The 13,726-nt window shown below is 51.1% G+C and overlaps 1 protein-coding gene across 3 annotated transcripts in view; it reads right to left on the bottom strand.

Annotated features, from left to right (window-relative positions):
- Positions 1-13,726, bottom strand: part of Pip4k2b (phosphatidylinositol-5-phosphate 4-kinase type 2 beta) — a 30,961-nt gene that overhangs the window by 4,328 nt on the left and 12,907 nt on the right. For all 3 annotated transcript variants that reach the window (XM_021177373.2, XM_021177372.2, XM_085829586.1), the window contains exons 3-9: positions 10,463-10,559; positions 7,491-7,643; positions 5,085-5,231; positions 3,677-3,715; positions 3,098-3,211; positions 1,124-1,382; positions 635-738 (exon numbers count right to left, since the gene is read on the bottom strand). In XM_021177373.2, the coding sequence (XP_021033032.1) occupies positions 635-738; positions 1,124-1,382; positions 3,098-3,211; positions 3,677-3,715; positions 5,085-5,231; positions 7,491-7,643; positions 10,463-10,559 (913 nt within the window). The remainder of the gene's footprint in view (positions 1-634; positions 739-1,123; positions 1,383-3,097; positions 3,212-3,676; positions 3,716-5,084; positions 5,232-7,490; positions 7,644-10,462; positions 10,560-13,726) is intronic.

Below are 13,726 nucleotides of genomic sequence, written 5' to 3'. Positions count from 1 at the left end.
AAAGAAAACAAACAAACAACAACAACAACAAAAAAAAACACTTAATTTTAGACTACTGGTTCTGGTTCTCAACCTTCATGGTTTTGGGTGTGGCCAGTGCTGACTTTGAATTTAGTCTTCCTGCCTCAGTCTCACAAGCACTGGTGTGTCATTAGACAATGAGCCTGTCATTCAGCACCAAGGATCACCAGGCTGGGCAGGCCACCTAAGGAAGTGGCTTGTATGTCACATCAGAGCTCTCTGGGGCTCTCCTCTGACGGACACACTCACTTTAGAAGTAGAAAGGCAAAGTAGAGGTGGCACAAAGGTCCTGGCCTCTGTGGGGGACAGTGTGTGGGGAGCCCGGTCTGTGGGGAGCACTGTGCGTGTGTAAACAAAGCTATTCTTGGCTGTTCAACAAGATGCGCAGCGCCCTGCAGCCCCCTGGGGAAGGCAGCCAGCAGCTGGTCCAAAGGCCAGACAACTCCTGGGAAAACCAAGGTGTGTTTACCACCTGGCCAGGCTGGGCAGATGGAAACGCAGGCAGACAAGGGAAGGTAGCAGGGTTGCTCTCCAATGCAACTGGGGAGAAGGGCACGGGCACTTCGATGTACTGCACTAGGCTGGGCCTGGAGGAGGCTGTGAACCCACTCACCCCATGTTTCACTGTTTTGGCGGCGTGTGCAGCTTTCTTCTTAGCGTCATAGGGTGTGAGGATGTCAATGATGGCCATGAAATAGACCTCCTTCTTAGGGGCACCTGCACAGGGAGGACAAAACGTGTCTGGGGCACAGCCATACCTCCTGGGTCCCGGGTTCAGCATCCCTCTGTCCTTTCGGAGTCAGGGAGCAGAAGGTTCCTTATAATCCCGTCTCCTCCAAACTTTGGTCACTCTATAGGACCAAAGCAGCAATGCACAAGGGTCTGTCCTTCCCATGAGCTGTGCGTTATCATCCAAGACAGCCTGAGAGGTGACATGAGAGGACTGGCGAGAAGGAACCCCAGGAACCCTAGGTTCCAGTCCCCTCAGGGTGGCCAGAGGTGGTAAGTCACCCGTGAATGAGGTGGGGATGCAGACACCCCCCAATCGCAACAGTGAGCAGAGCATTCGGGGCTGGCTGGGCAGAGCGGCACGAACTCTTACTTTCATGGCTCTTCATGGCATAGACGTCCACGGAGGGGTCGAACTCTCCTGGGCCGAAGAAGCGGGGGAAGCTCAGGAGGTTGCCAGGGCTGTCTGGAGGCGTGCCATAGGAGCAGAGCAGGCTGCCACCCACCCCATCATTCTCGCATTCCTCCTCCTCCGCTCGCTCTTCCACCTCCATCTCCTCCTGCTCTGCCCGGTCCACGTCGTGGATGCCCACCAGGAGACTGTAGTCCATGATCTTCAGCTGGGCCAGGAACTAGGAAGAAGGGGACGGACCAGTGAGAGGTTTATATGGGATGCCCCGCCCCCACACATCTGGAAAGGGGGGGAAGCAACCCATTCAACTCCTCCCCACTCGGGCTTTAAAAGTGCAGCGGGAGTAGTCTCTACCACGAGAGTGGTGTCTGAGGCGAGGCAACTGCTCAGCAGGGCAAGGAGGTATAAGGCTGGCGGCAGGGTGGCAGGACTCTCTGAGGACAGGCACAGGGCTGTGGCTACAGGAAGAAGAGCAGCCAGACAGGCACGGGCTGTAGGGTAAAGATCAAAGTGACTGCTGCGGGAGGGAAGAGTAACCCAGAATGGTGTCACACCACTGGAGTCTGAGGAATGCGGCATGACAGCATGCAGCACCAGGGAAGATGGAGAGACTGACGCCACACAACCATTCCTCTTAAGGCACCACTCCCACGTGCCTCTGGGCCCAAGGCCAATAGAGCAGGCTGGTCAGGCTAGCCTTAAGGGGGTTTGTTTGTTTTGTTTTGTTTTGTTTTTAAACTGGGTGTGGTCATGCACAAATTTAATCCCAGCATTTGGAAGGCAGAGGCAGGCAAATTTCTGAGTTCGAGGCCAGCCTGGTCTACAGAGTGAATTCCAGGACATCCAGGGCTACACAGAGAAACCCTGTCTCGAAAAACCAAAACAACAAAAACAAAACAAAACAAAAAAGATTTTTTAAAAATTTCATTTAATATACAACACTCTGCTGGAGAGATGGCTCAGTGGTTAGAGAGCGCTGGCTGCTCTTCCAGAGGACCTGGGTTCAGTTCCCAGGACCCACATGAGACAGCTTACAACTGCCTGTAACTCCAGCTCCAGGAGTTCAAACATCTTCTTCTAGTTTCCAAAGGTACTTGCACAAACTCGGACACACAGAGATAGGCAACACACACTCGCAAGCACATACAAACACACACCTCAAAAACAAAACAACAACAAAAATAAAAAACAGAAAGGCAACCCCAGGCCACCACTCTTTGCTGAAGATCAAAGGAAGCCATGTGGGGCAGGGAAGAATTCTGGACCCTCCCTCCTGGGGAAGGAGGGAGTCAGAGCCAGGGAACAGCTGGTTGGAGGACCACAACAGTTGGCTTCCTGTCACTAATGCTACATGCCCTTCCACTGTGGGAGCTGTGTGTGTAAAATGTCTAGTAAAGACAGTCCACCCTGGGTTCCAAACGCCGCACCTGTAAAATGTTAGTGGAGGTTTGGGAGAGAATGAATGGCCCCTGCGGGCTCATATATTTTCATGCTTGGTCCCCAGCTGATGGAACTGCTTGGGAAGGATTAGGAGGTGTGGCCTTATTGGAGGAGGGGTGTGGCTGAGGTAGGCTTTGAGGTTTCAAAAGACTGGGCCACTCGCATCATATGCTCTGCCTCCTGCCTGCTGGCAGCTGTGAGCTCTCCGCAGTTCCTGTCGCCATGCCTTCTTTCCGCCATTACAGGACTCTCTAGTCCTCTGGAACCAGAAGCCCAAAATTACAGGCTTTCTTTTCTCCATTGCCTTGGTTGTGGTGTTTTATCACAGCCACAGAAACGTAACTAAGACAGTGTTGCCCATCCATACAGGTGTTAGGCGAGGCTCACACCAACACCACTCTCTCAGCGCACCACTGGGAACAGTGAGTTCCACTCTCTGAAGGTTAAAAGGGCTCCTGGCCCGCAAACAGGGTGAAGACGGAGGTTAGAGGATACCTCAACATCCCGCTTCAGCTTTTCCAGGAAGTTCTTTTTGCTCTCTTCTCCCACGTGCAGCTTCTGCCCTTCGTTGAGGAAGTCATTATCTTTGAATGTTGGCAAGTCCTTAGCCTGGGAGGGCAACAGCATAGTCAGGTTAACTCACTCGGGCTAACTCGCTCAGGTTAACTCGCTCAGCCAGGAAGCATGACCTGGCCGGTCTGCTGGGAGCAGTGTGCAGAGAGGGGAGCAGTCCTTAACACAGATGCACAGCGCCAGAGAGGCGAGTGTGAGACAGGCAATGACAGCAATCATGACGCATATTGGACACTGAGTATCCCCTCCTGCTGAGCCTTGGCTGAGCTTAGGGAACTACTGACTGGCTCAGGCTGGACACAGACACCTTCTCCATCCCAACAGAACCACAAAGAACCCAGCAAAGGCAGAAGCCAGTACTGAGTGTGCCAAGGGCAGGCAGGGCTTGATGGCACAGAACCTTTCATGTTGATATGCTTGGGAGCTGGGCTGGGGGTCACAGAGGGGACAGGACAGATGGCCAACAGAAGGTGTCACCGGGCAAGCGACCTTTTCACATACCTTTTCCTTGTCACTGGCTTCTCTGGCAACAGTGGAACCCTGGAGGGACAAGAGCCACCAGAAGTCACACTGATGCAAACTCCTTTTGCAGATACACATATGTGTAACATACATGTAACGTGTGCATAGGGGCCAGAGGTTGACAGCAGGTGTTTTCCTCTCCTTTTGTTTTTAATGGCTTTTTGACACACAGTGTTTCCCTATGTAGCCCTGGCTGCCCTGGAACTCACTGTGTAGACCAGGTTAGCCTCCAACACACAGGGATCTGCCTGCCTCTACCTCCCAAGTACTAGGCTCTCTGCCCACCTTTCATGTGAGGGGGGCGGGGGGGGGAGACTGGCCAACAAGCCCCAGTGACCTTCCTGGTTTTGCTTCCGAGTACTGGCATCAGAAGTGAACAGCCCAATGCCTGCCGTTTTTCTTGGGTGCTCCGGACAGCACATTGCCCTTCAGGATTTCACAGTGAGTGCTTTACCCGCTGAGCCATCACCCTAGCCCCAGGGGCAAACTCCTTTGAGCAAGCAAATGTACACTAGATACAGTTAAGGGGTACATGGATGTAGGCTGGTTAGCATCTTAGAGGAGTCGGAAGGCAGCCATAGCCACTCTAGCGCGGCCATTTCTTGAACTGACTATGACTAAAAGACATGGCAGATGCTCAGTCAACAAGACTGCCCTGGATAGCTCAGTCCCCACTCTCATGGGCCTTTCTGTACAGCAGTGGCCAAGTCATTGTCGCCATGGGGCTACATGGCACAGGAAGAAGACACACTAGGCATGAAGCCCAGGCCTGGACCTGGACTGTACGGGGGTGGCGGTGGCCATGCCTACTTCTAGAAGGGAGGTAGGAAGTGAATCGTTAGGGGAAAAAGGAGGTGTGGAGCACAGGGCTGCTGGGAGGGAAACGAGGCAGACAGTATATATGCAATTCTGGCTAGGGGCAGGGGACAGACTGTGTGGCTGCAGCAGAGGGAGGGGACAGGATGCGAGGTGACAGAAATCAGGAAGCCTGGCTCAAGAACAGCAGAGGCCATGGACCCCAGTTTGTAGCCTTAGACACATCCTTCTTGGTCTACAGAAACACATCTGTGCAGTCACTGCACGGAACGGGACAAAAGCCAGCATGTATGCATCGGCACAGCCTGCCCCTCGGCGTGCACACCCCACAGACAGGGACTGCAGCGCATCAGCTGTCTCAGATCCTATAACCAGGGCTTAACTAACCTCTCTATTACCTAAGTCACCTTGACTTCAAATAGCGGGTCTACAATAATCAGGCACGTCAACTCTGGAGCTCTTCATCCCATTGGAAGGTGTGCTTCCCCACTCCCAGTGCACACAGCTAGAGGAGCAGCCTCTCCCAGCCACAGGAGAGCAGCGCCCCCCCAGAGAACGCAGAGCCTCTTACCTTCAGGTCGTATTTGCGATGCACAGTAAGCCGATGACTGAATACGTTCCTGGTGACCACCATGTAGGTTTCCACCCCATCCACGGTCAGGCGGTACATGCCCAAGAACTGTGGCAAGAGGGTATTGCCGTGACATTCCACTATGAACTAGAATGGAGAAGGGGAAGCGAGGAGGGCTGAGGGGCGCGAAAGCACCCGGGACACCTGGACTCTCCCAGGCTAAGATGCTCTCAGACGTTCTATCACTAGACTTGTGGAGTTTTATTTTGTTTATTTTGTTTTGTTTCGTTTGTTTGTTTGTTGTTGTTGTTTTTGATTTTTTCAGACAGGGCTTCTCTGTATAGTCCTGGCTGTCCTGGAACTCACTCTGTAGACCAGGCTGGCCTCGAACTCAGAAATCCGCCTGCCTCTGCCTCCCGAGTGCTGGGATTAAAGGCGTGCGCCACCACGCCCGGCGACTTGTGGTTTTTAAAACAGGCTCTGCAGGAACTTGGGAGATAGATACCTCAGTGGTTAAGAGCACTGGCTGGGGCTGGAGAGATGGCTCAGCGGTTAAGAGTACTGTCTGTTCTTCCAAAGGTCCTGAATTCAATTTCCAGCAACTACATTTTAGCTCACAACCATCTGTAATGAGATCTGATGCCCTCTTCTGGTGTCTGAAGACAGTGACAACAGTGTACTCATACACAGAAAGAAAGAAAGAAAGAAAGAAAGAAAGAAAGAAAGAAAGAAAGAAAGAAAGAAAGAAAGAAAGAAAGAAGGAAGGAAGGAAGGAAGGAAGGAAGGAAGGAAGGAAGGAAGGAAGGAAGGAAGGAAGGAAGGAAGGAAAGAGAGAGAGAGACAGAGAGAGAGAGAGAGAGCAAGCACTGGCTGTTTTTTCTAGAAGACTAGGAGAACTGAATGCCTCCAAATCCACAACCCTGCCTATGTTGTGGATTAAAGTCCAGGACTTCTGCTCTAACATGGAAGATCAGGAGTTCCCTTTACCAGGCCTCTATGCCTGGTTAGCAGGTACAATGGTTAACTTTGATGGTAACTTAACTGGTCTGGAAGCATCTACGAAAGAACTAGAGGTGGCTCAGCAGCAGCTAAGAGCATTTGCTCTTGTCCAGAGAACCTGATTCAATTCCCAGCACCCACATGGCAGCTCACAACTGTCTGTAACTCCAGTTCCAGGGGTCTGATACTCACTCCTGGCTTCTCTGGGCACCAGGCACACATATGGTTCATATACAGATAACGGTGCATAGACGCATATGTAGGTAAAACACCCATACACATAAACAAATTAATTTTTAAAAAAAGTACCTAAGAGGCTAGTACAACACACCTGGGGACATAGGATATATATTCCACAGCCATGAGGACATGAGGGCGGACCTAAGAGATGATTTGATCTCCTGATGAACCTTGGTATGAGGCCATTATTGGCAAGTGGGAAAGGTAGAAGGTGGGGGCAACTAGAGGAAGCAGTATCTGGAGCATGTCCCCGAAAGCTGTGTCCTCTAGCCACTTCCTACACCTCCTTTCTCTGCTCCTAGCCTGCCTCTCCCTCACTACACATTCCCAGCACTGTGACACTCTCCTCAAGTGGGACTGAGCTCTTCAAAACCACGAGCCAAAGCTGATCGATCCTTCCTCCCTTTTATTTTTTAATTACACTTGGTTGGTTAATTTTACATGGTACTACATGCTTGTGGAAATCAAAAGACACCTTGCAGGAACCAGTTCTCTCCTTCAACCCTGTGGACTGAATTCAAGTCATCAGGTATGGTGGGTAGACTGGATGAGAACGGCCTTCGTGGGCTCAGCTGTTTGGACACTTGGTCCTCAGCTGGTAGCATTGAGTGGGTAGCTTTAGGAGATGGGGCCTTGCTGGAAGAAGTATGTCACTGCAGGTGGGCTTTGAGGTTTCAAAGCTACACACCAGTCCCAGTTTGCTCTCTTGGCTTCCTGCTTTCAGTTCAAGATGTAAGCTTTCTTTCGGCCTACTGTTCGAGATGCCAGGCCTGCAACTCTACTCCACTATCATGGATGCTAACCCCCTGGAACTGTAAGCCCAAATAAATTCTTCTAAAAGGTGTCTCAGTCATGGTGAATTTCCACAGCACTAGAAAATTAAGTAACAGGTCAGTGGCAAACACCCTTGCCCACTGAGATGTCGCATAGGCCAGGCCCCCAATTTTTTAATTCTCTGAGCTGTTTCTGTCAGGTGTTTTGCCATAGCAATGAGAAAAGGGACCAATGTACAAGGAAATGCCTGCCACTACCAGAGTGGACCTGGCCTCCCCGCCAATCCCCACTGCAGCTCTCTCTTTCCCTCTCCCAACCCATTCTCCTCAGCCCAGGCCTGTGACTCCCCATAGCCGATGGCATTCCACAGCCTGGGCCTGGGCCTCCCCATACCTGGTGGTATTTCTTTAGGATGTTGTGCATCTCGGCCACATCCTCACTTGACACAGTCTTGATGACGAAACGCCGGTCATAGGTGGTGAGGAAGCGTGTGCCGCACCTGCCCTGGCTGTCACTGTTGATAGGTGCACTGCGTGTCACTGAATTCTGAGGGGTCCAAAACAGAAGCAATTGATTTTGATGAGAAACACAGTTTGTTTGTTTCTTTGTTTGTTTCTTTGTTTGTTTCCCTTCTCTTTCCCACAGTGCTAAGAGGTGAACCCAGGGCTTTGTGCATGCCGGAGAAGCACCCCCTGCTGAGCTACCTCTCCATCCCTAAGATTCTGGCTTCAACTCAGAACTTCTACAGACAGACAAACACAGAGGCAGAGGTGCCCAGGGTGGACATCTCCTAGCCCCTTTTTTCTTAGGGTGTTCATATCCCTGGCTGCAATGCTTCTCCAGATAACCAGAGCTGCTCCTACCTTTGACCTGAGAAGAGGCTCTATGTTTGATGTGTGGCATGTCCGTTCTCACCCTGAGAGCTGCTTTCGAAACTAGAACTGCCTCAGTGTGAGGTGACCGAGTTCTCATCTTGACCCTCACAAGCAATATGGCCTCAAGTGAGCTGCTTAAAGTTTCGACACTCGGGACACAGGGAGACAGACCAAGGGGACCACTGAGTCTCTTGGGTAATGGAGTTTAGGAAAGATTCAAAAGGCCCAGCTCAGGAAGCCATGGGCATGGATGCCTCTTTTCTAGGTTTATTGATCCCATTGCTTGAAAGGATGATGTCATCTCTCTTGCCAGTGCCTCCCTCGGGTGGGCCTGCCTCATCTGTGCATGTCGGAAGGCAATGCGAGGGGCTTGTGCTTCCGTCTCTCGTCCTCTGTCCCCCGCTATGCTCAGAGAAGCCCAGAGAGGGTGAGACACGTATATAGGTAAGGGCACGTGGACTTGAGGAGGTAAGATGCAGGGGCGATCCTGCTGCCCAGGTTACTAAAATCACACCCGCTGGAACCTGCTCCCAGGGAGGTTCTTTGCCCAACCTTCCCCAATCTCATGAAGTCCTTCTTGGTCACTTAATTCAACCTCATAAAACCTTCTGGAGGGGCCGGAGAGAGGGCTTAGTGGTTTGAAACATCTATTCCCAGCACATAACAGTAACTCCTACTCCAGGGGAATCCGATAGCTCTGAGTGCCATGGCGCTGGCTCACACATACCCACACACAGACACACCCGTAATTAAAAATAAAACGACTTCAATATAAAGGCCAGGTTTGATGACACACATCTTGAATCTCAGTACTCAGGAGGTAGAGGCATGTGACTCTCTGTGAATTCAAGGCTAGCCTGGTCTACATAGCAGGTGCCTGGTTAGTCAGAGCTCCATGATAATCTCAAGACAAATGAGCCAACAGCAACAACAACAACCCCACCCCGTGAGGAGCCAGCACTGTCTTCCAGGGGCAGCAATACCAAGAGGTCGGGAGTGCGGCATTCGGTAGGAAGGGTGCTAAATTAAAGAAGCCTGTCCTATGAGTCCCCAGCCCAAAAAAGGTGAGTAGGCTGTGTCCACCAGGTGTCCTCTCTCCCTGCCTGGCCCTGTAACAGTAAGCCAGGTGGAGACAGATACACAGCCCTGCCGCCTTGTGTGCAGCATCTGGGACTCCCGAGGACTGTGAACACATGAGCTAAGTGTCCCCTCCCCGAACAGCAGCCTTGTTGCCCTCATTTCAGCCTTGAGCACGTCATGTGCCCAAAAGGCTATTAGAGGCAGGATGCAGACAAGGAAAGGATGTGGTGAGACAGCCCAGGGACAGGGGACAAACCACAGGGGAAGGAACAGAGCCAAGACACTTGGGGTGGCAGAAATGGCAAGACATTTTCAGAAAAGCAGACTCCATTCAGGTTCAGGGTTTGCTCTCAGCAGAGGAGCTGGAGGGGACCTCAGGACTTCTCAGCCATGGACCTTCCCTGCGGCTTAGGTCCGAAGCAAGCCTGGCGTGTGCTCTCCCCTCCTTCCTCAGGACACTAATAGCTGCCTGTGTGGCCTCCAGAGTGGGGGGAGGGGAAGGGGAGGCTCTCATCTCCAGACCCTGTGAATTCTAGCAGGTTCACAACAGAGCTTTCTGGGGTTTAGGCACTTGTTTTTGATCCCCGCTGTGGTATCAGCACAGGTGACTGAAAAAAGTCACTGCTTAAGGGCAAAGAAAACCTCTACCTTCACTAGCAGGCTGTGTGCCAGGAAAAGAAGGGGCTCTAAGCGCAAGGTAGAGCCGGCGCAGAGCCATGGCTGCTGAGTCAGACTCTGCGGCCCTGACTGACATTCCCCATAGGCCAGTGGCTTCTAGGACAGGATCATGCTCTGAAGGCAGCAGTCGCCCGTCCCCACCCCCACCACCGGGAAGACAGGGGGCACGCTCAGGAGTGGTGCTCTAACTTGCCAGTAGGGTGATGTAAGTTGCTACCCCTGATGCCTTTCTTTGCTAATCTGTCTTACCTGCTTTTAACAGGCCTAGTTGCATGCACGCTCTATCTCAGTCAGACTACCAAGGAAGAGTTCTTCAGTCTAGACTGCACGCGTCAGACGGAAATAAAGCTGCTCCCACACAGCAATCTCCCGCTGCTCCCCCCACCCGCTGCTTCCCCCCCCCCCCCCAGGCAGGAGCATCCTCTAAGGCTCCTACAGGCTTACCAGTCCTGGTCTGCTGGCACTAGGAAATAAAGCTGCTCCCACACAGCAATCTCCCACTGCTCCCCCCACCCGCTGCTTCCCCCCTCCCCCCCCCCCCCCCCAGGCAGGAGCATCCTCTAAGGCTCCTACAGGCTTACCAGTCCTGGTCTGCTGGCACTAGGCGTGAGCTTAGACAGGGAGATGCAGTAGCCCAGGGACAGCTGACACTCTGACCCCTGCCCATCTTGTGGCTTCCTGACCCCCACATCTCTGAATCCCCCTGCTGTGCCAAGACAGCTCTGTACCTACCTGGTAATCCTGGTCATCGATGCCAAACCTCTCCCTGAGGTTTCGGAATACCATGGGGCAGTACTCCTTGAACTTGAAGCGGCTGGGGAGATTTTCCCTGGAGGAAGCAGACACAGGCTTTGTGAACCACCCTAACTCAGCCTGAGCAACACCAGATCCTTCAAAGTGTGGCCTGGAGAAATTCTGGAAGTGAGTCTCAAAATCTGCATTTTATTTTCTCCCTTCCTTCCTTTCTTTCTGTTTGATTGTTTTTTGTTTGTTTGTTTTGGTTTTTTTGTTTGGTTGGGTTTTTTTTTTTTTTTTTTTTTGAGGTCTCACTCTGTAGACCAGGCTGGCCTTGAACTCACCCTCCGCCCACCTCTGCCTCCCGAATGCTGCCATTAAAAGAATGTACCGGGCTGGAAAGATGGCTCAGCTGTTAAGAGCACTGACTGCTCTTCCAGAGGCTCTGAGTTCAATTCCCAGCAACCACATGGTGGCTCACAACTATCTGTAATGGGATCTGGCGCCCTTTTCTGGGGTGTCTGAAGACAGTGACAGTGTACCCACATACATAAAATAAATAAATCTAAAAAGAAAGAAAGAAAGAAAGAAAGAAAGAAAGAAAGAAAGAAAGAAAGAAAGAGAGAAAGAGAGAAGGCACCATCACATCTGGCAAAATCTGCATTTCAACCAACACTGTAGGTGATTCTAGGTAGGTAGAGCTTTACACCTCATCTCTGTAAGAATCGTCTAAGTGTACACTTGTCACTCATATGTCTTTGTTTGTTTGTTTGTTGGCTGTCCTTAAAACTTAAAAAGAACAGTGTATCTCCCGGGAGGTGAGACCCAGCATCTGCAGGATCTAGAGTGTCCGGAAAGATCTTTCTTACTGAAAGGCCATTCATTCTTCTCTGGGATACTGCCATGCAAATATCCTGAGGAGAGTTATGTCCAAGGAGCCCTGCCTGGATGTCCAAAGATAAAGGTGGCTTGACGCAAGTGTTCATACGTAATGCCGGCAAGCACTCAGGGGGCTAAGATAGGAGTGCTGAGAGTTCAAGGCCAACCTGAACTTCCTACTAAGTAATAAAACACCCTGGGGCTTGTACTGAAGCGGTCTTGAGTCAGCTGACTAGGAATATGAGTTTTTTAGTTTGTTTGTGCTTTTTGTGGTTTTAGGGATCAAGCCCAGGGACACACACACACACACACACAAGGCTACCACCGAGTGACTTGCCAGCCCTGGAATAATCACATCTTTACAAAGCCATGCTACCTCTTAGTCAAGCCCAGACTCCTAGACAGAGAGAAAGCCATCCAGAAACGAGGCTCTTCCCCACAGCCTCCGTGCTAAGTCTGGACTGAGACCCTCTGGCTATACCACAAGGCCAGACTTCCCGAAAATCAAAATAAAAGGCCCCTCCTGCAGCCTCCCTACACATCTTCTAGAACAGCTCTGATGTCTACCGCACATCACACCTGGGACCACTGAAATGAATGGCAGCAAAGATGAAAGACAGTTACATACTAGGGTGTTTTTCTCTGGACCAAGATGCTCATGGGATGGGAAACCCTGGATGGGAGCTGTATGATGTCGGCCCTGGAGTCCTAACTTCTCAAAGAGCAGCGCCCACAGTCAGAACTTGGTGCTCAACATCACTACCCAAACTTCGCACTGGTGACTTTGCAGCTTTTTGGACATCAGACCAATGTCTAGAAGTTGTCTCAACATCTTTGGAGACCTTCCAGTGGCCATCTCTTACCTAGCACCACTGAGGATCTATGCTAAGCCAATTTTTGTTTGTTTGTTGACACAGGACCTACTGCCATTCCTTGGGGACACTTGGGAGGTGGCTGTTCTGAACACAGACAGTTTCTAGAACAAGATGTCCCTACCTACTCCGGCAGAGAGAGAGGCCACTAGGAGATGCTCTGAAATTAAGCTTTTCCTGAAAATGGCGGGCTAAGTCCCCCAGCTGGTGAGGAAGGACAAAGGACGGCAGAGCCCAGGGGGAGCATGCAGAATAGGGCACCATGGGAGTGCCAAAGGTTTCTGGTGTGGCCCACTGTGAAGAGTAAAACTAAGGCTGCAAGAAAGGCTCAGAAGGCAGGAGTGGGTGAAGGCCTGGAACTCCAACACTGAGAGGTGGAGACAAGTGGGCTGTCAAAAGGTCAAGGCGCCACACTGAGATCCAGCCTAGGCTACGGGAGATTCTGTCTCAAAGCAGCAATGGCAGCAATAATAAGAAAAAGCTTCGAAGGCAGGTGTAGGCTGCCACATTTACAATCCTAGCATTCAAGAGACTGAGTCAGGAAGACTGTCAAAAGTTTGAGGCCAACCTCGTCCACACAGTGCTCAGACCACTTAATCCTAGCTATATATTTGTAACCCCCAAGCTAATGAGGCAGAGGCGGGAGTTCCCTGAAATTCAAGGCTAGCCTGGTCTACATAGTGAGCCCCACATCACCCTACATAGACAAATCCTGTTTTAACAAACAAACAAACAAACAAACAGGGGCTGGTGAGATGGCTCAGTGGGTAAGAGCACCCGACTGCTCTTCCGAAGGTCCGGAGTTCAAATCCCAGCAACCACATGGTGGCTTACAACCATCTGTAACGAGATCCGACTCCCTCTTCTGGAGTGTCTGAAGACAGCTACAGTGTACTTACATATAATAAATAAATAAATCTTTAAAAAAAATAAAATAAAATTACTTTTAAAAAACAAACAAACAAACAAACAAACAAACGGCTTAGAGTAGATCCTCAATAGGTAAGAGACAAACACTGGAAGGTCTCCAGAAATGTCGAGACAACGTCTAGAATTGGTCTGACATCTAAGAAACTGCAATGTCACCAGTGAGAAGAGTTACTTTGGGTAGTGATGTTGCGCACCCAGCTCTGCCCGTAGTTTATTCTATCCCACATTGGTGGGAGAACAAAAGACTTGGCTAGCCAGGCGTGGTGGCGCACGCCTTTAATCCCAGCACTCGGGAGGCAGAGGCAGGCGGATTTCTGAGTTCGAGGCCAGCCTGGTCTACAAAGTGAGTGCCAGGACAGCCAGGGCTACACAGAGAAACCCTGTCTCAAAAAACAAAACAAACAAACAAACAAACAAAAAACAAAAACAAAAGACTTGGCTACATCCAGACCAGGAACAAGCCCAGTAACTGAGGGGACAACAGGGCCCTGCTGCAGCACACTAGCTGCCTCAGCTCCCAGAAGCTCACTTCTCTGGAGCTGGTCCTGGGTGGATTACCTGGGGTGCCCAGCCACACACC

Source organism: Mus caroli, unplaced genomic scaffold (genome assembly GCF_978045245.1).
Source record: "Mus caroli unplaced genomic scaffold, Mus_caroli_1 scaffold_13, whole genome shotgun sequence".
NCBI classification, from domain to species: Eukaryota; Metazoa; Chordata; class Mammalia; order Rodentia; family Muridae; genus Mus; species Mus caroli.
Note: the sequence above shows the minus strand (reverse complement) of the source record. Positions and strands in the feature narration are given on the sequence as shown.